Below are 27944 nucleotides of genomic sequence, written 5' to 3'. Positions count from 1 at the left end.
TAGAAAGGAAATATTTCCAGGACATTCTTGATGTGTTTGGTGATTTTCATGGCAAAATGAGATACATTTACATTAAAAGAAATGGGAATTTTCCAGACATCACTGTGATAAATTGCAGTAATACACTTCTATTGTAGAAACTATTAAGGCTCGTGGGGGAATAGGTGTAAGACATAGTGACCACACTGAATGTGCTTTCAGCACTCCTTTACTTTCTACAGTACTTACCCTGAATGCCGACCTTTGATTTGGCAACATCAGTGCCAATATCACAGGTATATAAACCTGCATCTGACTTCTTGAGGTCATGGATAAGGAGACATAGGGTCTTCCCAGACTGTACCAGCTCATACTTGTTGCCAGAAGTGAGCACAACACCGTCCTTCTTCCACACTGGTTTGACCTTCTCTTTAGAGACTTCGCATTCCAATTTAATCACACCCCGCTCCTCACCAAAAACATCATCCAAGGACTTCATGAAGACAGCAGGCTTCTCTGCAATTAAAAGGGCAAAACAGAACAATGTGATACAGAAGTTGAGACATTTCCAGTTGCTTTCAGATTTTTAAAGAGAGATAAATAAATCTTTACCAGCACTGACGACACCAATATAGAACCTAAAGCGGTTTCATGTGTGTTGACTGAATGCACTTTATGGAATTCTGAACTAATCAGTAGGAGAATAGAGGGAACAGGAGGGACAGCCTGCATTGCCGTGGGTGGGACTGATATCATATGAAGTAATTGGGATGCAGCTCTTCTAAAGCTGGAGAGCTGGCATTGACCTCACATGGAGCAGAGCTCATACAGCAGGCCACAGGATTAAGAGGATAAGCTGCTGAACACTTTTGATTTTCCTGTTTTATTGACTCCTTTTATCTATCTTCTATTTCACACATCAGATGTTTATACTGGGGAAAAAACTTCCACCAAATGCAAAAGAAAGGAGAAAGAGGAAATCCTTCAAACTCTGAGCGCATAGAGTAAAAGAGCTTAATTGCTGGGGAGAGCAGATTAGAATCACAGTACCCTTAGAATTGGAAGAGACCCTTAAAGGCCATCTAGCCCAGCTCCCCTGCAATAAAAAGGGACATTCACAGCTAGATCAGGTTGCTCACAGCCTGGTCATTAGTCATCCCAGAGGCAAAACACACACTGAATGATCTGTCCCTGCAGTCATAAATCCTTGGAGACAACAGCATTGACACTGCATGTTACTGAAGCAGTAAAAGAAACTGCTCTTGTAACTCTCCTTGTGCTAAATAAAATGATGATAAAAAGCAATGGAATGCTTTGGCAGGACACCAAAACCATCCTCCTTCGTTGATATCTGCTGCAACGGAACCTTCCACTGGAAGAAAGCCTCTGATGACTTGTCACCCCAGAGAGGTGAGCTTTAGAAGCAGGATTGCTGCACAATAGAATGAACTGGAGCTCCTTAGCATCTCTTACATCCAGGAGGGGTGTGATCAGACCCACCTATCACCTTCAGGTGCACTTTCTGACACCTTGTCTGACTTCACTGTCACTGTGCCAGCATCCTCAGGCTTAACCTGCTTCATTGTCAGTGTGCAGCAGTTGCCAACGTTCTTGATGTCCTTGTAATTGTTGGTGTAAAGGAGGTTGCCATTCAGGAACCATTCCACGTCCTCGTCATTATGGGACAGCTCGCAGGAGAAGACAGCAGAGCTCTCTTCTTCAATTTCTACATCCTGCAGGTGCTTCGTTACTTCTACATTGCGGGCTGTGGGGAAACAAGGTGAACTGTTACCACTGTTACTATAAATCATACTGGGATGTGGTAGAATGGTTGGACTAGATGATCTTTGTGTAATCTTCTCAGTGAAGATTATACATTTATAAAGTTAGCAGGAGAGAATGGCAGAAATCAACCCCAAGAAGAGAAATCTGAGGTGAAATAGGACATGGAAGAGGCCACCCTCCCTGCTCATACCTTCAGCTGTCAGCGTGGCCTCAGTCTCTGCAATTCCTGCCTTGCACTTGTACACACCAGCATCATCGGGCTTCAGCATCAGAATCTTGAGCTCTGCTGAATGCTTATCCCTCTTGATCTTGTACTTCTCAGAGGGCTTGATGAGTGTGTGGCCTTTGAACCATTTCACAACCTTTGGAGAAGGCCTGAAGTCACAGGACAGGATGACAGAATGATGTTCCAAAGCTGTCTTGTCCTCCAACTTCCTGGTGATTTCTATATGGTAATCTGCAAAGCAGGGGTGGAAGAGAAGAAAGGATGAGGAGAATTGGAAGAAGAGGAAAGTCTCTTGTGTGCATTCCATTCCAATTAATGTCAAGTTCACAATGGTTCTTTGAACGACTCTAAAGATAAAACAAATGATTGTCTATAGGGAATGCCATTGACTACATTTCTATAAAGTAATACTGTATATTATCTACCAAATGCAAGGTCCAGCTCTTGTTCTGTGCTTATTAAATTGCTCCCATTTGTTGAGGCTTTTATTCAAATAAGAGTGAGTTGTTAAGAAAATATAACAAGTACTTTAGGATGTGAATGGAGACTCTTACGCTGGGGACAACAGCAGATAAAAAGCCTGCAAGTTTCTTTCAGATGAAATCAATGTCAAGCTCAGCTATTTCCCTTCTCAGTGTATTCTAGCACCACTGATACCCACTAGTATCCTCCTGTAGAGTGCCATCATATTGTCATCATCCAAAGGAAAATCCCACACAGCAGAGCATACAGCACTACACCCATGGTCCAAATATCCGCCTGAAAAACAAAAAGACAAGCTTACAATCCTGAAGCACCTCAAATGGCTTCCTGACAGACTGGATTGTCTGTCCTTGCCAAAGCCCACATATAGCCCATGAAAAGCTGGCTCTTTCTCTCAGGAAAAAAAGCCTTATCGTCCCAGAGAAAGCATATAACCCTCATTCAATTGCCCTTCCACTCAGCTTAGAGCACTACTAAAACCAGCATCTTCACCTTAGCTCATCACACTGCTGCAGTTCCTTTTACAAGGATTTCACTGGCAAAAATGAAATCAAAGCAGTCACAAGGGATTTAGCACAGTTACGTGTTACTGGCTACGAGAGCTGTCAGCACAGTCACCTGTCAGGCTTTGCTGCTGTTCTATTTATGTAGAGGCACAACAAGGTTCAGACACCTCACAGTGCAGTTCTCACTTTGACTGTAAAGAAAAAGGAGGCTTGAAAAGCAGTGTGTGGAAAACAAAGAAATAAGAATTAGAACAACAGTGGGGCCATGGCACTTGTAGGAATTGCTCCGCCTTTAACAGCGATTCAAGGATGAGGGCATTCCAAACCAGACCAGTTTGGACAGATTAACAACTGCAAGTAGTGGGTTCCAAAATTCCAGACATGAAATCAAAGCTGGAAAAACTCTTCACATTTTCATCTCTCAATTTTTAGTACATTGTGCATTACAACGGAAACAATTCTTCACATACAACTTGGAAGCTAAAGACAAGTCTGACAAAACAGACTGCACAGAAATGATGGATAATTAACAGAGCAAATTGCTCTTTCAAACACTTAGTAATAGAAAGAGATCTCTGAAGTTGCTGTTCTGTAGAGACCCAAAGCAGACGCTTGAGGCAGTTCAGGATTAGCCTGAGACAAACCAGCCAGCTGTGTGAACTGAGACCAATTGCACTTCTTCTATTTTACTTTCATTCTATGTGACCTCACTAAGCAAATATTGTCTAAGACCATGAGTATCACATAAATGTGCAGATCTCAAGCTGCTCACTTATCTAGTACCCTTGGCATGATGCTTTATTTTCCTCAGCTATTCATCTAGATTGTGTCTGTTGATTGTGCAACAACAGCCTGTTGGTCTCGATTACCTGTGAGAGGCTCTAAATTTGGCCAGGAAAAATCATTTGAGGATAAGTAATTATCTGGGACTCAGTAAGGCAGTCTTCCCATGCTTTCATAACAGCCGAGATACACACACACACAAACTCATGGAACCCCACTGCTTTGCACAATGCTGTGCACACTCACATGTGTCATGCACTGATTTCCCAGCCAGTCCTCATGGGGTCTATTACTTAGGACAGGAGTGCAGGGGAGCAGCCAGAAGCTGTTTGCATTCCCTGCTGTCTGCTGGGCAGCTTTGCTGGAGATGCTTGGGTTGCTTTGCTTTTCCTTGGGAGGTGGGAAGGAGCTTTGGGTTGGAGGCACATCCCGTGCCAGAGCATCTCGATGGCACATGTGGGGCACTGATGTGCAGCAGAGGAAGGGGAGGAGGTCCCAGCACAGCCCTGCACCATGCTCTGCCACACTGGGCAGCTTGTTCCTGGCTCAGCAGCGCCATCAGACAAGGAGCAGGGAAGGAAATCAAGGATGGGGGGTAACATCAAACGCAGTTAGTGCATGCCTTTGCAAGACAAACAGACCCAGAGCTTGCGGGTTATTCCTGCTTTTGTAGCATTTGTGTGCTGTAGCTGAGCAAAAGGTTCTGCTGCTTGAATCTTCTTCTGCAAGAGCCACCTACCGGTAAATGTCTGCAGGGATGGAGGATGTGACAGAAAGCATTTGTCTCCACGACAGCGTAGTTACACTTGGTCTAGAGAGTGTGAGAGGCAGGCAGCACTGCCTGATGTTGGTCAGGGTGAGCTCCTCCTGCCACAGCGCGATGATGGCAGGGCTAGAGATGATCTGCAGGGACAGCTCACAGGTGAGAGCCAGGAATGGACACGGCGGGAGGACAGAGGTGTTAGGGAGCAGCCACGGCATCAAAGAGCATCAAAAGGCCCTGAAAAGCATCACAGCCACAGCCAGGAAGCTTGGGGTTTTCATGAGCAGCATCCAGGATGCTAGAGACTATTTGCTGCCATACACAACGGCAGCAGAGCTCTCGCTGCAGGCATCCCAAAGTCAGGCAAAATGGGAACACACCCAGAGCTCGGCCGCACAAACCCCACAGCCAGAGTGTTGTAAGCTGAGCTGCCTTGCAGTTTCTTGCACTCATCCCAATCTCTGCGAATGATAACTCGGAATTCGGTCAAGGCGTTGATTGAGCACGAGCGTGCCTTTATTCAATAGGAGAAAGGAGGGGGTGTGAGGTCTGGAGGAAAGATGGGACTCATCCTCTCCTGTAATCATGAGAGCTGCTCAGAGACCGTGCTGTTGCCCGGAGCCTGGGACTCGTGTCCTGATTCTGTGCCCCCCTGCGAGATGCTCAGCTTCTCCTCGGTGATGCTGACCTGAGCCTGCATGGTGGTGCTGCTGTCGGGGCACTCGGGCTGTGCTTGGGCTGGGCTGCACTGCAGAGACATTGGGTCCAGGCTGGTGCCTGAGGTGTCTGGCGGGCTCAGGTCAGCAGCTTCAGTAGGGATAGGATGAATGAAGGCTTCAACGATGATGACCTTCTTCTCTTGATAGCTGATGTTATACGGAAGGCTTTCATCTGAACTGCTGCATCCTGTGCTTAGTAACAACTCTTCATTGATGGAAGATGCGTCATCGTAACATGCCCTGCGTCTTGGGGATATACAAGGGCTCGGGTCACCTAGGAAGGAGCAGATGTACAGCAGTTAGTGTCGAACGTTCGCAAGATGAACCATGGAGATTCTTGACATTTGGCTATGTAGTGGTGGTGGGCAGAAGCAAATAGGCTGCTAGCAACAGTGTCACTGTCTTGAAAGTGATCCACGTGCAGGTCCAGCTCTTGTGTTGACAAGAGACTCATTTGGGAAAGACAGGTGTCAACTGAAGATGTCAGGCACGGACTTGAACGCCAGAAGGAGGTACAAGCCCACTGAAAGCATGAATTCTACCTGTGTTGCTGACAAGCAGTGTTTTGTAAGCTGGACTTGCACCCTTACCTGCCAGGACAAAGACTTCAGCTTCAGAGGGCTCCCTGGCACTGCTCTGCAGTTGGTGTTTGGCCACAGGGGATGGTTTGCCCAGGCAGAAGCAGGAACACCAACTGCCAGCTGCTGACTCTGCCCTCTTACTGGGAGAACTCAGTCTGCAGAGAAAACAGAGCATGCTGTCAGACGTGGTGCAGGGTGATGGAAGAGCTGCACCGAGCCCTGGCCAAAAGTTGCCTGTTCTGGGCACTGCCTGCTTTCTGCTGAAACACAGCTTAGAAACGCCCTCTGTTTCAAACAGCAGAGGATGCTTCCATTCCTACAGCTCAGCCCTCAAGTCCTGAAGGCTAAATACCTCTCAACGATGTCAAGCAAGGACATGGATCCGGAGAATGTCGGAGGCTCAGGCTGCTTTGCTCTCCCGGGGCTGGCCTTCACCAGGGAACAAAGGCCGTTGATGAGCTTGCCCCATTTCTTTGGCTCTGTGCAACAAAACAAAGAAACCAGTTCATTTCAGGCCTGGCTCGGTTGGACAAAGCTGAGCGCAATGCATTCGACAGAGCATGTAACAATGGGAAGAACATTCCCAACAAGGACACACAAGAATGGATTTTCCCCATCCCTGGAGGTGCCCAAGGAGATTACTGTAGTTCTCTTTCTAAGCTTGCTGAACTTGGGCATAAACAAACCCCCTGAAAGTAACGTTCTGACCCTATTTGACTAACTCGCGTTGTCAAATGTAAATTATGCACCTGGCTTTGGCAATGAATTGAGGAGGGAATCGGGAACTTTTCCGCTGATGAGTTCCATGCACTCACCAGGGAAAAGCCCAACCTGTAATTAGAACAAAAAGACAGGTGAGCATTAGCCCGAGCCCAGAGCCAAAGGGAAGGTCCACTGACAGTGACACAGGGCAACTGTTTGCATCCAGCAGCCATCCTGTGCAGGCAGAGCAGCTCCAAGCTGAGATTCCCAACTCTACTGAAGTTGTGCTCTCTAGTCAAAAACGTGTGCCTACCTCAAAGCCACGCTTGCCTCTCCACCAGGGGCTCAGCCTGTTGATATGTCCTCATATCAACAATGCTCACCAGATCTCCGACCTGCAAGAGATTGAAACATCAATCCCAGATTCAGCAAATCTGGTAGGAAAACAAAGCAGAAAGGACTGCCCTCTTCTATGCATGACAACACGGAACGCCTGGAACTGCTTACCTCCAGAGAGAGCTCATCTGGCCCCTGGGCGACGTGGCTCCTAATAACATGGGCTGCCGCAAACGCTGGTACGTTTAAAGATGACATAGCATGCACCAGCTGTGGCTTCTGAATGTTATCAGCCTGCAAAACAGAGCACAGGCCGTGGTCAGGAGCTGAGGACAAACCAGGAGGATTTCAAGGTGAGGAGCACATCTGCAGAGAAAGCTGCAGCAAATGCGCTCCGTCCTTATCAGGAGCACTTCAGAAGGAGCTGCACGTCTCATAGCTCTGGAGCAGCACTTCTTCCCCACCCTTCACTACTCCAAGCAGCTCCAACAAACTTCTCAGAAGAAATCCAGGCCAGCACAGACCTGGCAGACAAGTGCAGCTGGTGGGACGGCAGTGCCCACTCCTTGCTTCCACCCTGCTCCAGCAGGTTAAGGAGTCTGAGCCTCACTGGCCTTTGACAACTCAAGACTTCCAGCACCTCATGCCAACATTTCTCACTAAGATACACCTCAGGCATTGAATTCTCTTCTCACTACCTCCTCCCAGTCCTCCCCTAGGAACAGAAACCATTTAGATTCTACAGCAAACTACAGCATCTACCCTGCAAGAGCACACTGAACCACCTGCAACAATGAAACATCGTTTTGGAGAGTGGGTCTGAAAACACACCTTTAGACAGCTGTCTCCCTGTAGCCAAAAGGAAACCAAGTAGCAAAAGTAGAGTCCAGCCTGAAACATGCCCATGCTACTAGCCCAGGTTTCTCACAGTCAGTGCAGAATCCATCCAGTTCTTGAGGTAACAAATGACCAGTGGGTCTCCTCTTGCTCCACCCCTTCTCCTTCAAAGCCAGAAAAACAGGTAGAAGAAAACCCAGACGTACCTTTCCACACAAAGAGCAGAAAGTGGAACAGCAGTTGTCTCCTTCCTGAGACATGGTGGGGAGCATCCCAGAGGAAGCCCAAGTTCTTTGCTTCTCTCCACAGGGACTTCAAGCACTCTTGGCAAGAGCTGCTTTGGTTCTTTCTTCAACTGCTTCCATCACCAGAATCTCCTTTGGAAAAGGAACCCGAATGAAAGAATCAGCAAATGAAAAAGAATGACCAATAACCACTTTCCCAGCTTTCTCCTGACATGCAATTTAGACCCCCAATTCGGGCAAGGTCTTAAAATCAGCTGGTTACAATAACTGTCCCAAAATATATCCAGCTTCTGTACAGCTGCCGTTATTTCTGACAGCGAGTGTAATCACAGAATCATAGAATGGCCCGGGTTGGAAGGGACCTCAAGGATCATGAAGATCAATCACCTCCCTGTCCCTGCTGGCCATCCCCTCTTCTGATGGAGCCCAGGGGACCGTTTGCTCTCTGAGCTGCAAGAGCACGCTGATGGCTCACGTTCTGTTTTTCATCCACCAGGACCCCCAGGTCCTTCTCTGCGGGGCTTCTCTTAAGGACTGCTCCTCCCAGTCTGTAGAAATGCCTGGGATTCCTCCAGCCCAAGTGCAAAACCTTGCACTTTGCTGTGTTGAACCTCATTAGATTCACGTAGGCCAACCTCTCGGTTGAGCTCCCTCTGAATGGCATCCCTTCCTTCCACTGCGTCAGCCGCACCACTCAGCAAACAGCAGAGGGTGCACTCCATTGCATCATTGGTGTCTCTGATAACCATGTAAAAAAGCACTGGTCCCAAGACAGACTCCTGGATGACACCACTTGTTATCGGCCTCCACCTGGACATCAAACCATGAATCACCACCCTCTGTCCTCTACAAAACCTCTTTGTCTTCTACTCCTGCTGCAGCTGCAATGGCTGCACCAGCATGACTCACGTGTTTGACAATCCTCCAGCTCTGGCCTAGCCATGCACAGCAGCAGTCCGTCTCCCTCCCAGCTCACTCACCAGTGTGCTGCTGTGCCCCAAATTCAGTGCAGCAGCACTGAGAGCAGGCAGCACCCATCACCCTCCTCTAACTCTCTCTGCCAGCTGCGATGAGGACTGACATAGCATGCCCACCCCAGCCCAGCTTTTCTGCTGAGACACCTCCCAGCAACCACCCAGCACCAATCCCAGTTGCTGCAAACTGTCTGAGAGCCTGCTGGAGTGCACTGACAATAACTTTGTGGGCCAAGCATTAAGCACACCAAGCAGAAGGGAAGCATTACTGGACATGGTGCACAGCAGGGGTTAAGACTGGAGGTGGTCAGGGCTGTAGTGACCATGCCCTCCTAGAGTTCCTCATCTCAAGGAATGCGGGCCTGGCAAAAAGCAAAGTCAGGACCCTGAGCTTCAGGAGAGTCAGCTGCAGGCTGTTCAAAGAATTCTTGCATGAGAGACACTGGAAAACTGTTTTTAGGGGTAAAGGAATGGAAAAGAGATGGTAACTTTCTCAGAAAACCTTTCTCAGAGCTGGAGCTTTGAGCTCCATCCCGACCACACGAAACACAGCAGAGGAGGCAGGAAAGCAGCATGGCTGAACCTGCTGGTTACAGGGAGCAACAAGAAGGAAATGGAGAAACAGCGGAAATGGAGACATGCAGCCTGGTCGCTTTGGTGGCCTTCTACAGTGGAGTGACAGCATCAGTAGGGAAAGGAAAAGCAACTGACATCACTCAGCCAGACTTTTGCAAGGCCTTCGATGTTGAGCAAGTTTCCTGTTAGAGCTCAGTGTGAACAAATCTACCACTAAGCAACACCCTGAGCCCCCACTCACCTCAGCAGAGGTCAGCCTGCACCCCAGCCTTCCGCCTATTCTGCTCCATTGATGGAAGCACACCGGGCATCATTGCTACTCACCCGACCAATGATGATAGGGGCAGAAAAGGGAATTCCTCTTTACCTTTCAGATGAAAAATTGATGACTGTGTGGAATCTTCCCAGTACAGCTGCGGGGCCTTCCTTTACTTGTATCCTGCTTCTCCGTGTCACAGTGGGAGAGCTGCTCTGGCCTCTCCTCTCAGCCTGTGCCTCCTGCAGTGTGAGCAGCTTTGTGGATAGAGGAGACACCCACACAGACTTGGGCCTGGATAGAGAACTGTGCCCTACAACATAGAATAGCCCTTGGTACAATAACATCATGCTCTTTTCCTTGTGTGTGAGCAATCCTTGCTCTTTTCAGATGGTACTATGAGCGTGTGACACCCCAAACACATATTTAGCATCTGTCCATATCATTAAGGCTCTCGTCAAGGCAGTTATTTCAGCCTTCTGAGGGGTAGTCCCCACGGCTGATGGTTGTGCTTCCATTCCCTGCTCAGTAGCAGTTACTGCATGTCCTGCCTTACAGCCTCCTTGTCTCACAAAACTGCAGCTGCTGGTAAACCAGGCGTCTTCTGCATCTTCTAAGGGTTCGTCCTTCAGCTCCGACCAACTGGATGTAATGTGCAGCATCAGTTGTTTCAAAGCAGTGATGTCATCCTGGTTCTCCACCAGGGGAGTTCCGCTAAGGAAAGATACTGGGTTGGCAATAGTAGTTACAATTATTTCTATATCACCATGCTCTACCAGGATGGCCTGGTATTTCGGGAATCTTTGGGGTGAAAGCCAATGTCCCCCTTTTGCCTCCAATACAGTAAACACTGCATGAGATATTAAAACTGGTATCCTTTGGCCCAGTGTAGATTGATGGGCTTCTTGAATATTGAGCACCAGTGCACCCTGGATATCCCTTACTCACTTCAAGCTGTTTCAAGTTTACCATCAGTCCGTAGCTGTGTATCCATGGTCGGCACCCTCCTGTCATTCCTGGCAACGTATGGAGTTCCTTGGCAGTTTGCAGCTCAGGGGTTGAGCAGATGGCTTCTTTCTTGGCAGTCCTTAAGGTTCAAAGTCCAGCTGTCATCTCCTATCCCAAATACGTCACTTGCTGCTGAGTTAGTTGTGCTTTCTGTCAACCAAGAAACTCAGCAAACTCTCAGTCTATTGTACACAGTCCTTTTGTTGCTGTGGCACCCACGTGCTCCAGTAAAGTTCCACCCTAGGATGGAGGATCCCAGGTCTCAGGCTTACGAGTTGACCAGTTCTCAACAATCATTCAGCTGTTCTCACAACCCTGGGTAACACTGTCCAGGTTCACTGAGTCTCTTCTCCCTCTATTAGGGAGAACAGATACACGCAAGTACTCGTATGCTATCATGAGGAATCCAGTAGGTTACATTTAATTTAGAAGCATGATGCAATCAAAAGCTCGCTTAAATAAAAGCATACCCTTTTCTTTCACTCAAAATAATAGCCCAGAAAAAAATAAAAACAAAACAAAACCCTCATCATAATTGTTAAAGAAATTATCTACTAGATCTCGACGGAGAGTGGGGACACATGCTAGTTTTAGTAACACAGCGCTTATCTCATTATCTGAATGCATCTCAAGGCATGCTCCTTGTGAAACTGTGAGAACTTCTATCATTAACAGACGTGTACCGTGCCCTGATAGATGGTTAAACCGCTTGCAGTACACTGTCAGATGTACAGGCTGGCAGCTGTATGTGCTGTGACCAAATAAACCCCACACTGAAACCTTTCAGAATTTTAGGACCTACAAGTATTGCATTCATATTTAAAGTAAAAAATTCCTAAGCTACACATGTTCTAGGTTTCCATTTGTTAGATACAACATACCTTTGGAAGTAGGTGCCTGAAAGGATACGCCTTCTACTTGCTTCTCTGTCTGGCTCTTCGAAAAGAAGGCCTTTGGAGCAGGAAATGCAAAGGGCAGCTCATTTCTTAACGCTGACTCTGCATCAACATTCTCTGTGTTTGCACGCTTCTTAGATGCCACTTTTCTTGTCACTGGAGTTGACAGTGTGAATTCCATATCACCCAGTTGAGTATCATGCCTCGAATGCTGCCAGAGACGGAACAAAAGGTTTTCTGATCACAGCCGGAGAAGTTACTGTCAAAGAAATTCTAACAGCTGAGAAGGTCAGGCACAATGCTTATAAAAATATCATACATTATTTGGCTATTGAACAAAACAGTTGAAAACTCTGATTCTCTCCTAGAATAAGTTCGTTTCTTATAGACTGTCAAACGCCATTTTTTGATTTGTTCATCTCAATTCTCCATTGAGGATTAACCCTCACCAGCTTATCTAAACATAAATATGAATTATCACTTGGTTTAGTTAAAAATTTGAATAATATCACAGTGGATTTTTGTGTCCAACACAGTAAGATTGAATTTCTTTCGGTACCTTTCAACCTCTGCCTACCTCCAGCCTAACTCCAGAATCTTATTAACTGTGCCTTATCTCTTCCCATTGTGTTTTAAAATCCTCACTGACTCCTTTACTTGTTCCCTTGCTTGCTGTTTCTGTGCAAACCAAACACTGGAGTTAGGGATCACGTCAAACCAACCATGGCCTACAGGTAGAAGGCAACAAAATTTATGCTTAACATACTTCTTTGCTCTATCTTTATCTTCCTTTGGTCAAGGTCCACTAGATACTTAAATATGGAGTAAGCACTAGATACAATGAGAAGCAGATTTCTAGATTAAGAGCTGTATTTTTTCTGTAAGAAACTAGCTGTACATCTTCACACACCTGCTTTGTTTTCTGAGTATTTAGATCTAGTGGAGATTCTTCAAACACTGAAGCTACATCAGAAAATTCCATGGATCCAAACGCATCTGGCACATGGCTGCAGTCTGGCACATCTTCATATGCCAGAGCCTTTTCAGACAGAAATGTTCCATCAAGATTCTTTTGCAGAATTAGAAGGAGGATTTCATCAGAATATTTCATCACTAAAGTCTAAATAAGATTGCTTTGCAAGTTCCAAACTATGGCTAACAGCTAATGGAAGTCCACAGGCCAGCAGCAACAACTTTTATATTATGTTCTTAATATTCTAATTGTTGATATGACGTTCATATCAAGAGCAGAAGGGAAATTACTCTTAGAGCTCAAGTCATCTTTCACAGCCTGTGTCAACAAGAGCAGCACCTCATAGCCTTTGGTTTCAAGACCCGGACCACAAGCTAGCTAATGATTTTACACAGAATTCCAGAGTTCAAGTCACTGTTTACATTAGGGCTGAAATTGTACTGAAAGCCTTCAAGTTCATCACAATTATCACTGGCACCACACATAACTCCACGTTACATATGTGATCACACGCAACCTGGCAACTTCAGACAATTCCAAAGCACTCCACTTGCACTTGGCTACTAAAGTACAGAAAAAGGAATTAACATCAGAAATAGCTGCAGTCAAAACCATCTAAGAATCCAAGTCTCCAGGAAACAAGGAAAGCAAATCCTCTCCAGGACTGTGTTCTAAAAGGAAACAGATCAGAAAGGTGATTTCTTCCCCCCTTTGACCACCCACTCATGTAACATCCATGTCATTTCTAAGTATGCTGCCCAGACCAAGACTGAGGATGCTTCAGAAGAAGACCTTCCCTGCTAAGCCAAACAGAACAAGTAAGGTACCAAAATATGTAGAGCCAAACGAGGAAAGGTGCTCTAAGAAGGTAAGCATCACAAGAGACCAACAGGAATACTTACACAATCCAAACAATGCACAGTTTCTGTTCCACAAGCTGCCAAGAGGAATGTGTGCAGTACTCACAGCGCACCATGTACACTGCTTACTGCAGTCATACTGCTTCGTAGGACCAGCCCAACTTACTAAAACATTTTAATGAGCAGTCCGAACTGTCTGGATCAGCACGGTTCACTTGGAAGGGACCTTCACAGATAAACCTGAAGAGGTGAGGCGACTGCACTATCTAAACCTTAAAGCATATAGGACCTTAAAGCATAAGCTTAAAGCACAGAAGCATGACCAGCAGGTCGAGGGAGGTGGTGCTGCCCCTCCACACTCCTCTCATTGAAACCCCATCTGGAGCACTGCACGCAGTTCTGGAGCCCTCAACACAAGAAGGACTTGGAGATGTTCAGGCAGGTCCAGAGGAGGGCCATGAAGGTGATCAGAGAGGGCTGAAAGCACCTCTACTATGTGCACAGGCTGAGAGAGATGGGGCTCTTCAGCCTGGAGAAGACTCCAAGGAGACCTTAGAGTGGCCTTCCAGTATCTGAAGAGGGCCTACAGGGAAGGCTGGGGAGGGACTTTTCATAAGGGCAGGTAGCAACAGAATGAGGGGAAATGGCTTTACATGGGAAGAAGGTAGATTAGGATTGGATATTAGGAAGAAATGCTTTACTGTGGGTGTGGTGAGACACTGGAGCAGGTTGCCCAGCAAGGCTCCAATATGATTGCTTTGCAAGTTCCAAACTATGGCTAACAGCTAATGGAAGTCCTCAGTCCAGCAGCACAAAATTTTATATTATCTTCTTAATATTCTAATTGTGGATTTGACATTCATATAAAGAGCAGAAGGGAAATTACTCTTAGAGCTCAAGTCATCTTTCACAGCCTGTGTCAACAAGAGCAGCACCTCACAGCCTTTGGTTTGAAGACCTGGACCACAAGCTAGCTAATGATTTTACACAGAATTCCAGAGTTCAAGTCATTGTTTATGTTAGGGCTGCAATTCTACTGAAAGCCTTCCAGTTCATCACACTTCATTATCAATGGCACCACAGATACCTCACAAAGAAGCATTATGACATCACAAAGGGGCATTATGACATCACAAAGGGCATTATGACATCACAAAGGGCATTATGAATCACAAAGAAGCATTATGACATCACAAAGGAGCATTGTGACGTCTCAAAGGGCGTTATGACGTCACAAAGGGTGTTATGATGTCACAAAGGGCGTTATGACATCACAAAGTAGCATTATGACATCACAAAGAAGCATTATGACATCACAAAGGGGAATTATGACGTCACAAAGGGGCATTAAGACATCACAATGGGTCATTATGACGTCAGAAAGGGGCATTATGACATCAGAAAGGTGCATTATGATATCACAAAGGGGTGTTATGATGTCACAAAGGGGCATTATGACGTCACAAAGGGGCACTGGGAAAGGATCTCTGTGTGGAGATTGCTTCTACTAGAGGTAGTTCTATAAGACTGTTATATAGAGCTGTGCAGGGGCTGTAAATCTGTCTGCAGAGGGTGATGATCAGTTCCGAGTGTCTGCAGTCAATGCTCATGGACAGAGCCCATCCAACCTGGCCTTGAATGCCTGCAGGCCTTGAATAGGGCATCCACAACCTCCTTGGGCAACCTGTTCCAGTGCGTCACCACCCTCTGAGCAAAAAACATCTACCTAAGATCCAACCTATACCTCCCCAGTCTCAGTTTTAAACCATTCCCCCTTGTCCTATCATTATCCACCCTCATAAACAGCCATTCCCCCTCCTGTTTATACGCTCCCTTCAAGTACTGAAAGGCCACAATGAGGTCTCCCCACAGCCTTCCATTCTCCAGGCTAAACAAGCCCAGATCCCTCCACCTTTCCTCATAGGAGAGCTGCTCCAGCCCTCTGATCATCACAGTGGCCCTCCTCTGGACCCCCCCCAACAGCTCCACATCATTCCCAGGCCTGGACACAGTGCTGCAAATAGGGCCTCAAAAGAGCTGAGCAGGAGGGGACAATCACCTCCCTCTCCTGCTGGCCACCCCTTTTTCAGTGCAGCCCAGAACACACATGGATCTATCTTTTCCATACGGATATTCCCATCTGTGTACATATATATACCACACCTACACCCCCACAATCTGCTACAACTCCATAGAATTTTCAAGGTTGGAAAAGACCTGGATGATCTTATGATCTTATGATCTGGATGATCTTATGATCATCCAGTCCAACCATCACCAATACTTCCCAGTTAAATCACATCCCTCAACACAACACCCAAACTTTTTGTGAACTTCCCAGGGTTGGTGACTCTACATGAGAGAAAAGGGCACTCAGATAAGGGATTCTGCATTTGCTATTAGCAGAGGTGGGATGAGACCGAGCACTGCCCCAGCTCCTGGGATAACGCAGAAGGGCTGAGACCTTCCAGCTGCTTCCACCCAGGGTCACACAGCAAAGCCGACCCTGCAGGAGTCTGCATCATTCTTTGCATGGCATTGCTAAGAGGAAGATCCCCCCCCTACCCTTGGCTCTACACTCCAGCTGCTGTCTGCCATCTGTAAAGCCACCACAGCTCTCCTACTGGAGTTCCCATCTGCACAGTGACAGCTTGGTTTCTTCTTACTGTCAAAGCAGCCACAGCCTCAGTGCTTCTCAAATCTCCCCTTTTCAGCTGATTTCCTCTTTCTAGTGGCTGGGCAATTCCTCCCTCTCACAGTCATCCCTCTGCCCCACTCTGTGCCCACAGACCCACAGAGGGCACACAGAGCCAGCCCTGTCCCAGCTGCTGCTGCTTCACATCTGACAGTCTCAGGAGCTGAGATCCAGGCCGAGACAGCAATGCCCAGACATGGTTTGTAGGACGTTTGTGATAGGAAATAGGGAGGTCTGTGATTAAACCTGCCCCCTAAGGAGGAAGGCAATGCTGCCTGCAGCCCCAGCAGGCATTACAAAACATCCCCATTTACAGGAGGGTTTTAAATAGCACAATTCAGGAACTACAACTGCACAAATTCCCGCATGCCCTGGAATAAGTTTGGGAATGGACAAGGTTCTACCACCTGTGCAATGCCATAGAAATAACAACCATCCACCTGTAAACCTCCATCCTCTCCCCTGCTGCACAAAGGGAAGCTCAACAGCAGTGCACAAATGTCCCAGCAATGTCTGAGCACTGCTCTGTGCATCCCAACCTGCTCATCCCATCCACTCCTGGCTGGGCAGCAGGATTGGGGTGGCACACTGCAATGGGCACAGAGGAACATGGAAGCCCCACACATGTGAGGAAGGGGCTGGCTGTGCTCCACACTCACGTTATCAGACGTGATTTGCCCTTCTGTGGGGAGCCTCTGCTCTTTCCCAGCTCATCCTCCAGCGTCTGGGACTCCAGGATCTCATTCAGGCTGTTGTTGGCTGCGGGGCAGCTCCATGAAGAGCCGCCCCTCCACCGACCGGCACACAACAGCCGCTCCCGCGCACTGCGGCTCAGCCAATCGGAGCCGGCGGAGCTGCCGCTGCCCGATGGGACCCCCCCCCCCACATATTGACCCCCCAGACGAGGAAGAGGAGGAGGAGAGCGACGAGGAGCTGCCGCAGGAGCTGACGTTGGGGCGGGGGGGCAACGCGGGGGGGGGGTCGGCAGTGGGGGGTGTTGGAGGGGGTGGGGCAGCATTACCCCCGGACCCCGTGGACCCCCCTCAGCCAAAGTGCTGCTCTCCGACCCCCGCGGGCTCTTTGTGCAGCCGCTGCCCTCCAGTTATAGGACCCCCCCCCCCCCCTATATTGTGCTTTGCTCACCCCCACCCCCCAACTCCAGAACCCCCCCCCCACTCACCTCATCGCCCCCTCCCCCCCCGGGTGGGGTTATGGGGGGTGGGGGTGGGGTCGACGATGTGCCGTAAGCCGCGCCGGGGTCGTGTGACAAACCCCCCCCCCACCATCAAGATGAATCGGGAGCTGTCGGGGGGGGGCTCAGCCGTGGGGATAAAGCGGGGGGGTTAATGACGGGGGTGGCGGTGCTATAGGGAACGCAACTAATCTAAGCCCCCCCCCCCACATTAACACCCCATTGTCTGTGGGGGTGGTGGGGGTGGAGCACACAATAACCCCCTCAAAGGCCAAACAGCCCCAACCCCCCCCTCAAAGCCGCTGCCTTACGCTGTGCTCCCCCTGCATGAAGGGGCCCCCCCATCGATTGAGCCCCCCCCAATCCCATCTATAGTTGAGAGCTGTGCTTTTTGTAAACCCCCCCTTTTAAAGCCCCCCCCCCCCAATGTTGTGCACGTTGTGCTGCCCCCCATGAGCCCCTGACCCCCCCCTTAAAAGATGGGGTGTGGGGGTGTGGTCTCGGACCCCCCCTCCTTTAAACGATGGGGTGGGGGGGAGATTGTCACTGCCCCCCCCCCACCAAAATGGACACCCCCCTTTTAAGGGATGGGGGGGGGGGGTGAAGGTGGTCTCGGCCCCCCCCCATTAAAACGGACCCCCCACCCCTTTAAAGGATGGGTGGGGGTCGGTTACGGGCCCCCCCCGGCGCTGTGTGTGTATGTGCCCCCCCCGTTTTGCTCCCCCCCGTGTCGGAGTGTGCTGGAAAAGGATCTCTGTGTGGAGATTGCTTCTACTAGAGGTAGTTCTATAAGACTGTTATATAGAGCTGTGCAGGGGCTGTAAATCTGTCTGCAGAGGCTGATGATCAGTTCCAAGTGTCTGCAGTCAATGCGCATGGACAGAGCCCGTCTCTGGAATTCCCAGGGAGCGTGCACCTTGGTAAGCACAAAAACCCCATGAGCAGCTGTGTTAGTTCCCTAAAGATGTTTCCTTTGACTTTAAGGATAGTAGTGCATTAACACACCAAAGGCTTTCCTTTATTCCTAGTTCTCCTATCTCCTATCAACTTCCAGCTACCACTGAAGTGATACAAGTTCTGTTTCTGTGACAGAGACATGAATATCCTTATCTTTTGATATCTCACATGTGCAAGAGGCAGAACTTTCTGTAACAGATCTTAAGCACAGAAGTGCTTCTTCCAGCACTCATGCAAAGGGAGAAGTAGAAATGTACCTATGATTTAATCTTCCATTTCTAATTGAGATACCAGACTTGCATCTAAAGAGCATTAAGACATACATGTTGTTCTTCCTCAGACCCAGTCCTGGCTGTGAAATCCCCCCTAACAACTGGTGAAGCTGTACCTGGATGGGATGCCATGTTTACTATTGACCTTACAACAATGTGTTGCGGCACTTGCTACCTCAGTGGTAAAGTCTTACAGGAAAGCGAGACCTGCATCATCAAGAGAACCCAAACTACTCACAGCCTAATCATAAAGAACGTCACCAAGAACGATGATGGAGCAGAAGTGAAATTTGTTGCCCAAAATGTTGATGTCAGCAGCAAGATGAGAGTGAGAGGTATTTGCTTTGATCCTTCTCCTTTCCTCTTACAGTCAAAGCATAGTTGCTGTGATCTGATGATTAGAACTGGGGCTGCAGGCATTCACTGACTGTACCAAATACCTGAAATTGCATCCCATGGACTGACGTGAGTCCTGGTAATGACCTAAACATGATAGCACTGAGTGTAGGGTAAGCCAATCTACCCAGCTGCTTGGTATCTGAACCAGATTGCTTCATGCCAGCTGATGAATGTCTGCAGTTCACAGCTATTGGCCAGTGCATTCAGTCAGCAGGTTTACCACTGCATCACCATAGAGCAGTACTTTCAGCTCCAGGTTCAGACAGCCTTTCTGATTGCACTGGAATAGTTTAGAAGTAGGGGAGCAATCATTCCAATAATATCTCTATCAATCAGCTTTGCATGACAAAATATTACAAATAAACATTCATTATGGGAGGACTTGTTTGTCATTGGGTGGAAACCTCTGCAGAAGCATGTTTAGAGCATTATTAATCAGTAGAAGGAGATGTTTGGTTGATTTTTACTTAGTAAATCCGGCAAGAAGACCAAATGAAATATCTTGAATTGCTCAGCACTGACCCAATTATGAGTGCAGGAACAGAAGGTGATACTTTTTCAGAGATCTTGCAGCAAACATTGACCACGTTAGCCTGATATCAATTGAAATAACGAGGCCTTTGCTCCTGACAGGTGCTGAAGTGAGATTTACCAATAAGAGCAAAGATGTAGAAAAGATCTCCGCTCGGCTGCGTGAGGAAGCCAAACTGCAGGCTGAGCTTTCAGACACAGGCGCTACTGTGGAGTGGATGAAGGATGGGAAGGAGCTCAAGGCCAGTGAAAAATATGAACTGCAAATTGTGGGGAAGAAACACACCCTGAAAATTCACAACAACTCAATGGATGATGCTGCAAGTTATCAGTGCATCTGTGAGGGGGATAAAATGCTCTATCAGCTTTCAGTGAAAGGTATGTGACAGTCTGGGCTGTGCTCTTCCGGCCCAGGGCCAGCAGACTGCATTCACCTGACTCCCCGACAGTCCAGCTGTTGTCAGGCAGCATCTGGGGTGTTTTCAATGGCTGTTTTGACTTGAACTGGCCAATCTGCTTTGTAGAGCCATTTGATTTCTGTGTTCTGTCCTGTGATTCGTCCCTAAGATATAGAGGAAATGAAGGGAAAGATAGGAAAAAGAGCATCCCAGCCTTCCTGCTCTTCTGTCAGGGTGGCCACAAGAGATGATGTCAACAGCTCTTTTTGTAGCAGTGATCCAAAATGTAGAAAACACCTGTGAAGAGTCACAGGGACTAAATTGATGGAGAGCAGAACTTCCTGCCAAGGCTTGTCAGCTAGTCTTAATTTTGCTTTTCTTCTCTCTCTTTGTCATGTTAGCATAATATTTCATACTGGCAGGTCTGCCCACAGAATTAACTGGCACAGGCTGCCCAGGGAGGTGGTGGGATCCCTGGAGGTGTTCAGGAGCTGTCGAGATGTGGCCCTGATGGATGTTATCAGGGGGGATGGTGGGGTGGGTTGGGGTTGGAATCAAAGGAGGACCCCCATGTATTTCATCAGGAAGCATTACTGGTAATAAGACCTTTGGAGCAAATCCTGGTAGGGCCACGCTCAGCTGGTCCAGTCCGGAGGCTGTTTCTCCTTACTGCAGTATCTGCAGTGAAAACCAGCAGCTGCTTTTGTGTGGTTGGGCTCACATCCAGCAGTGGTGATGGGACTACAATGATAAGAGACAGTTCCTGAAAAAATGAATGAAATTTGACTGTATGATAGGATGGAGTTAAATGTATTGACAGGATCTCAGTCATCCCAGTGTACATCAGCTGGCTCTCGAGCTCCTAAATACAGGCATTCTGTAGAACGTTGTTGAATTTGTATTATACACGCGTGTTCTTGGAACTGCAGAACAAATGCATGCATAATCCAGACTTTGATTTTAGCAGCTCTGACTGCACTTTCTCAACAGACCCAACTCAGTTGTGTGCGCTGTTTTGAAATGATATGTTAACAAGAAGTTGGAAAACAAGCTCAATTACCCTCAGTAAAATAGGACCGTGGACTTAGGCTTAAACTTTTGGCTAAGACAGTGGTGAGATTTTGAATCTTTGAAGTCAATTATTCCACTGTGTGTTAATAGGGGCCAGTTTTATCATCTAACTTTTGCGCTCCATTTAATTTCCATAAAGGAATTCTGTTTTTCTTTTCAGTCCTAAGTGATATCTCTATCTTTTAGGCTCGATTTGTTTGCCAGGGTGTTACAGTGCAGTAATAGATACCCCCTCCATTGATTTCCTTCTAGTTTGCTTGTTCCAATTCTTTCCTCAGTTTTCCTATTTTAGACATTTTCTTGAAGCCTTGGGCTTCTTCCTTTGGCTCTGTCCCCTGTACAGTGTATGTCCTTCAACTTGTGGAGATAAGGTAATCTGGTACGTGGTTTATAAAAGCTGCCAATTTGCCAGCTTCTGAATTTAGAATCTAGCAATTAGAACTAGGATTAAACGTGCACGTTTGATCTTATGATAAATGAATGCCTCATGGTCACAAATGTCCCTGCAGTTCTTTACCATCATATGTATTTTTTGTCTTCATATTTTGTTTCAGCACTGGCAAACTTCGTAATCAAAGAGACAACTGGAGGAGTAATCAGGGCCGTTGCTGGAAAACAAGCTGAATTTGTTTCTGAGACCTCTGAAGCCAATGTCATGGTGAAGTGGTACAAAAATGGCAAAGAAATCACAACCAGTAAGAAATTCACAATGGAAGATAAAGGGAAACTGCATAAGCTTGTGGCTTCAGCTGTAAAGAAAGAAGACGAGGGAACATCTGCAAAATTGGAGATGACACTCTGATTTTTGATTGGAAGGTCTCAGGTAAGTTTGTGAGGCAAACATGGGATCACAATCCATGTAAAGCACTTCAGACTTAATTCATTTTATTTGTCCAGCCCTGTGGGTTTCCAGTATTTAGGACAAAGATTGCATAGCTCTATTGAAGCAATTCTGACCTTACTGTTGTCCCTATGCAAATCCACAGGATGAGCAAATAATGTAACTGTGTTGTGATGAATTCAGGACAGCCTTAGGTCCAACTGACGCTGGAGTCATGACTTGAGCCCTCACATCTGGGCTTCATTCTTCTAGTTCATGAATTGCCTCAGCGCTTACATCATCTTTAAACCACTGACTGAAATGATCCTAAGTTCTTAGCATTGGAATCCTGTATCCTCTTTGGACAAATTAAACCCCATATTTGGAGAGTTCAGTGTCTCCTGCTGTACCCGAAGGATGTTGTGATCTCTGAGGTGTCTCCCTGAGGTGCTGTAAGCACAGCCATTAGCTCATAGTACAAGTAAAGCACTGTCAGGTCAAGCCTGGAGGAGTAATGCTTGTCACTGACATGTTCCTGTTCAGGGTGGAGCTGGAGGGTAAAATAACACAAGAAATTGTCATTGAAATTCAATATCTGTGAAATTCAGCTGGCTGCATTCACAGAACCTGGCGTTAAGATCTGTTTTCTGGTTTCTATCTTGAGCCTATTTTCCATAACCCAGTTTTCATTTATGAACTGAAGCTCTACTGAAAGCCTTTCGCTGTGTATGCTCATGCTGCAGCGCAGCGCTTGTGACCTCTAACAGCACATTCACGTTCCTCTGATCACAGGATCCTTAAGGTTGATTAAGACCCTCTAGTCCGACTGCTCACCCATCACCACCAAGATGCTCACCATCAGCTAGCTAAAAACTCAGCAGAGATGATAGATCAAGCACAACACTGGATTTGGGATGGCTAGAGATTTCTAAGATATTGAAGGATTCTTGCAGGTGGTGTTGGCTCAGGTATTCACCCTGCATCCCACCTCCCGTTCTGTTTGGTTGAGAATCATGCATTCTGCAATTTCACTTTGTAATTCAAAGACCCTGGCTTTATCTGTTGAAAAACTGATCTAAAACAAGCCAAGAAGACTCCTTTGGAACTGGTTGATGCAGAACAAAGGCATCCCCAAAGGACAAATTGCACTGTTTGATGAACATTATTGGATGAGAGCTAAGCTAAGATTTAAAAAGTTCTGGGGCTGTCTCTGAGCATCAAATACAGAGGAAGCCTGCATGATTCCCTGAGAATGGATACCTCCTACTTTGGTGTAGGGTTAAGGGAACACTAGCAGTAACTCCTATCACAAAATGTCACATGGCTCAGACAAAATGCCATCAAGAGGGCTTAATTAGGAGCACCAAATGGTCACAAGATGGTCTTAGGGCAGGGAAGTAATCTATCTATGTGATATTGGTTGGTGCTATTAGTTCTTAACAGCTTGACTCTAGAGGGACTGTTCTTCTTTGGTCACCTAGTTTTAAAAGAATAGATGTCTCCTGTCTATTACAATTTTTAACGAATTATTTGTTCACTGACGCCATAAATGTGCCTGGCATAGCAATTGGCCTTGGTATATTCAGTGAATGAAAGCGACAGTTGTTGCTCTAAGAAATGCAGTACTAAGCTAGGTCTGCCTGTAGCTGACAGCCATCAGCTTGCTCCTCAGGCAGGTTCTGTCTGGATGGAATGAAGGGCATGAAATACTGATGTGCTCATCAAACGCTGCTTGTTAGCTTAGAGACAAGGTGTTGAATAGGTTTGTTCATGTATTGCAAACACGTTACTTAGCTGCCTTCATTTTAGCTTCAGAAGAACATGTGCAGAATACAGAATTGATTAAAAGAAATAAGAACTGTCTGCATAGAACTTACTCTTTCCTTACACAGGAGAATCAAACAGACATTTGTATGTGTACCTCCAGAGGTGAAACTCGATCACCCAAATGTAATGAGCAGAGACATTACAATCAGCTCTAACTGTATCTTAATGCTGTGCTGAATAAGCCTGAGTCAGGATGTAAACCACTTTCTCTTTTTTTCTTCAGATGAAGCCATTAATTTTGTCAACAAGCCCAAAACGACTCCAGAAATATCAGTCAGTCCTTCTGAAGGCCTGGAGCTGGTGTGTGAGGTGTCAGCTGCAAGCGGAGCTGTCGTATGGAAGAAAGATCAAACAGAGGTGAAGCAGGACCAGAGGACAACCATCATCTCCCAGGGGACGCACCGCAAGCTCATGGTCAGAAATGTTACCCTGAAAGACCAAGGGAGCTACAGCTGTGAAACAAAAGATGACAAAGCGACATTCCAAGTGAAAGTCAGAGGTGAGAAAATGCTTGGAATCCCAGAGATAAAGGAACGCTTCATTTTGTGTGTCTTGCATTTGGACGATCAACTGACAGCCTCTCTGGTGCAAAACATTTTGGCTTTAGGACTTTCTTTGTCATCTAGTGTCATAGCTACACTTTTCTACATGTGCTTTTCCATCCAGGAATGAATTACTGCAACAAACCATAGGCAAGGAGGGTAACTTGTGCACCTCTTGTAGTCAGCTGGTGCCTGCAGGGTTACAGTGCAAGAGAACACCAGGCATGCAAGGAGTGAGAAAAGGGGAGGTGTTTGAAGAGATCTGGTTACAAAATTTGAATGACACAATTAGGTGGAAAATGCCACTAATCAGACTCATAAATGGCCTGGGTTGCAAAGGCCCACAGTGCTCATCCAGTTCCAACCCCCTTCTTCCTATGTGCAGGGTTGCCAAGCAGCAGCCCAGGCTGCCCAGAACCACATCCAGCCTGGCCTTGAATGCCTGCAGGGATGGAGCATCCACAGTCTCCTTGGGCAACCTGTTCTAGAGGGCCGTTCCCTTCTGATTTACTGGAAATGTAGAGAGACATGAGAAGAAAAAAAGAGAAGGGAGGAGGTTCAGCAGTGCATGCAGGTGTTCTAAATCTCATGTCCAAATCTGCTATCAGACTGAGAAATGTTTAGCTTTGTGATATGATGTGATATGATATGATATGATATGATATGATATGATATGATATGCCTATCATTTCCCAAGGCAAAATAGAGGGGAAAGTATTTTCCTGTCTTAATGAGGCATCATGATGGTCCCTGTGAAGGGCAAGTATAGTGAAAATGGGGAACTGGAGTTAGCTCTGCAGCAGACTACAGCAAAACGGTGTGACTGTTGTGATGTCCCTGCAGAGAAAGAAGACGTGTTTACAAACAAGGACAAGGTACAAAAGGAGGTGAAGGCTGTACTGACTCAAAATGCCACGCTGAGCTGCGAGGTGGCCCAGGAGAAGACGGAGGTGAAGTGGTACAAGGAGGGGAAACTGATCACCTCGAGCAAGAAGTTCAGGGTGGAGTCAGAGGGCAAACAGCGTCGGCTGGTGGTGAGCCAGGTGGAGAAGAAAGATGCAGGGGAGTACAGCTGCGAGGCTGCTGGCCAGAAACTCACCTTCAAGATTCAAGTCACAGGTAAGACAGGTGTTGTCTGAAATACAGCAGAGAACAGTAAAGTAATATCTAGTTTCTATTATGCAGTGCAGTAGTCTGCGCTGAGGTTTTTTCCCTAGGCTTGATTGCCTGGGTTTGTAGAAAGTATTTGGTTTCAGTATGACACAAAGACCTGTTTCAGTCTGTCTGTAGAACAATAATTAGTAATATATGTACAGTGGATACAATATTCAAGATATTATTCAAATCTCTCCAGTGCCTGAGATCCCAAACTGTAATTCTTGTTCACCGAAACATTTGACTAAGATAAGTATGTGCAGTGAGGCTGGAGTGCATGTTCTACGTGCAGCCTTTCGTGGCAGGAGAAGCAGGAACTTCTCCTAGTAGTACACTGTCTTTTTACTATGCCTTTATGTTGGAGGCTGCATCTGGATAGGTGAGTCTGCTACTCACAGTAAGAGACCTGGTAGAGCTGACTATTCCCAGAGCTCAAAGTAAGATAGATATCTGCAAATCACACACAAAGAACAAAGGACTGCGTTGGTGAGCATATTTCCTTTGTGCCTTTGACAGTCACAGTTGTGGCAATGGTAGAGGCCATGAGGAGTCTGTTCAGGAAGCCAGGAGTACTGTTCTGGGTCATGAAAAGGCAGCCAGTGGTTTGACTATCACATGTTTATGTGTTTTGATGTTTCACAGTGGGTCTTAAGTAAAAGGAACTCAGGTTTTGGTTGCCTGCAGGACAGATGTTCTTTTGGGTTCAATATGTTTGCATAGTGACTTGCAACCATGGGACTGGTGTTCAAGGACCCTCTTGGTTCCTTCAGTTCCTAGGTTCTTTCTTGCCTAGATTTGACACTTTGTTTCAACAGAAGAGCTGATATTCTCTAGTGAAGGCTATTAGTTTGGGCACAAGTGGTAATCTAAACCTGTTCCAAGCTGTACATACAGACCTGCAAGATGGTCTCATTTCAGTCCCTCAGTCAATACTTTTTCTTTTCTTCCCTCAGAGCCAAAACCTGTGTTTATAAACCAGGAGAAGGTGCAGAAAGAGGTGAGTGCTGCCCTGGCAGCAAGTGCCTCCCTCAGCTGTGAAGTAGCACAGGATCCAACCGAAGTAAAATGGTACAAGGATGGAAGACTGCTTGCCTCCTCCAGAAAGTTCAAACTGGAATCTGTGGGCAAAACACGGCGTCTGGTTGTGGAGCAGCTGGAGAAGAAAGATGCTGGAGAATACATCTGCGAGGCTGCTGGCCAGAAGATGACCTTCAAGTTGGAAACAACTGGTGAGCATTCGCTTTGGGAGCACTAAGCAGCTGTTTATGTGGCTTAGAGGAAGACTGGCTGTCTTCTACCCTGTGGGCATGGAACAGCCACAATTCCCCCTGGAAACACATAAATGACCCACACCACAAATTGGATTCTCATTTTTAATGTAGTGGTAGCGAGGTGAAAACCTGGATGTGGAATATTTTTGACTAAGGTACTTCTACTTGAATTTCTAGATGCACTGAATTACCCTCTAGAGTGTCTTTCTGAATACATAAGCAACCACAGCTGACTATGATCCTGATTTATATCTGGGTTCAGGCTTACTGTTTCAGTTAGGTTAGATGAATAGCACTAGAGAAGATAGGGAAATACAGCAGTTCATTGATAGCACGTGTCGGAAGAATGCAGCTCAGTGCTGTGCAGTTTGCTGCTTCATTCCCTCTTACAAGTTGCACCCAAGGCTGGAAAAGACCACTGAGATAGCTGAGTCCAACCCCTGCCCACCCTCACTGTACTTACACAGCTTATTGTTGCTATAGAAAACAGCTTCTCTGTAGACAAATTGAGTTAGTTCCATTAAGTGGCTGAAGCCCTAAGTGATCCAAGGTGAAGCATGATCCAAACTGGAATTTAGCTAATTGTATTAGGGAATCCAAGCCTTAATGAGATAAATTATTTAAAATATGAGTCCTCCATCTAAAACGGCATTGAACTCTTACCCTGGTTGATGATAGAAGTGAGAGTTGAACAGCAGAAGTCTGAAGTTATGCTCCATATTTCTCATCACTCAAGAGAATATTTGAGTATATTAATTCCTTTGGCTATGTTAGAGCTCATAATGAGGTCAGCTGATGTTCTTTAAATGCTCGGAGTCTAGCAATGTGGGGAAGTAGACTGCTATTTGCTGTTGAGCTTTAGGCTAAGAAGCCTGATTTTAGAGGACTGTGGACTTCCCCTTTCCCTTCCCCTCTCCTCCCCTTCTCCCTGGATCGATCTCGCATGGTTTGAGAATGAGTTCAGAGCAAGGTAAATGAGGAATAGCCATGTGAAAACCTGTTGTTTACTGCACTATAAAAGACATTTAGTCAAAAGACAAGTGTGTGTTCCATGCTTAAGATTACAGGAGATCCTAGAAACAACTCAGCTGTTCAAACCTGTAGTTTGGCTGAATATTTTATTGTCAGTTATGGTCAGGAGGAGATGCTTGAGTAAGACAAATAAAAGGTCATGGGTAAGTTGGTCCTTCTTGTGATATACTTCTAGGGTTTCATCAAGGAAAAGCTTAATTAATCCAAATAATTATTGCAGAAACCACACCAAGAACATGAGAGTGAAATTTCAAATTTCTTGACGTGATGGTAAACTTTACCTGGTTCTGCCAT

The 27944-nt window shown here is 46.6% G+C and overlaps 1 protein-coding gene across 1 annotated transcript; it reads right to left on the bottom strand.

The window, feature by feature from the left end:
• Window positions 1–254: 254 nt before the first annotated feature.
• LOC146752859 (obscurin-like) lies at window positions 255–27944 on the bottom strand. The gene is made up of 3 exons (XM_085531304.1): window positions 27932–27944; window positions 1480–1744; window positions 255–495 (listed from the first exon to the last, which is right to left on the bottom strand). Exons 1-3 carry the CDS (start codon window positions 27942–27944, stop codon window positions 462–464), a joined length of 312 nt encoding a protein of 103 aa, XP_085387430.1. The 3' UTR covers window positions 255–461.

This window comes from Coturnix japonica, unplaced genomic scaffold, assembly GCF_054131305.1.
Source record: "Coturnix japonica strain WE unplaced genomic scaffold, WE-NBRP24 Scf041, whole genome shotgun sequence".
NCBI classification, from domain to species: Eukaryota; Metazoa; Chordata; class Aves; order Galliformes; family Phasianidae; genus Coturnix; species Coturnix japonica.
Note: the sequence above shows the minus strand (reverse complement) of the source record. Positions and strands in the feature narration are given on the sequence as shown.

Bases quoted from the DNA above. Each gene is read 5' to 3' on its own strand.
- LOC146752859 (XM_085531304.1), bottom strand. The intron at 496-1,479 runs GTGGGTCTGATC...TTTTAATTGCAG, and splicing joins AGTGCACCTGAAGGTGATAG to AGAAGCCTGCTGTCTTCATG.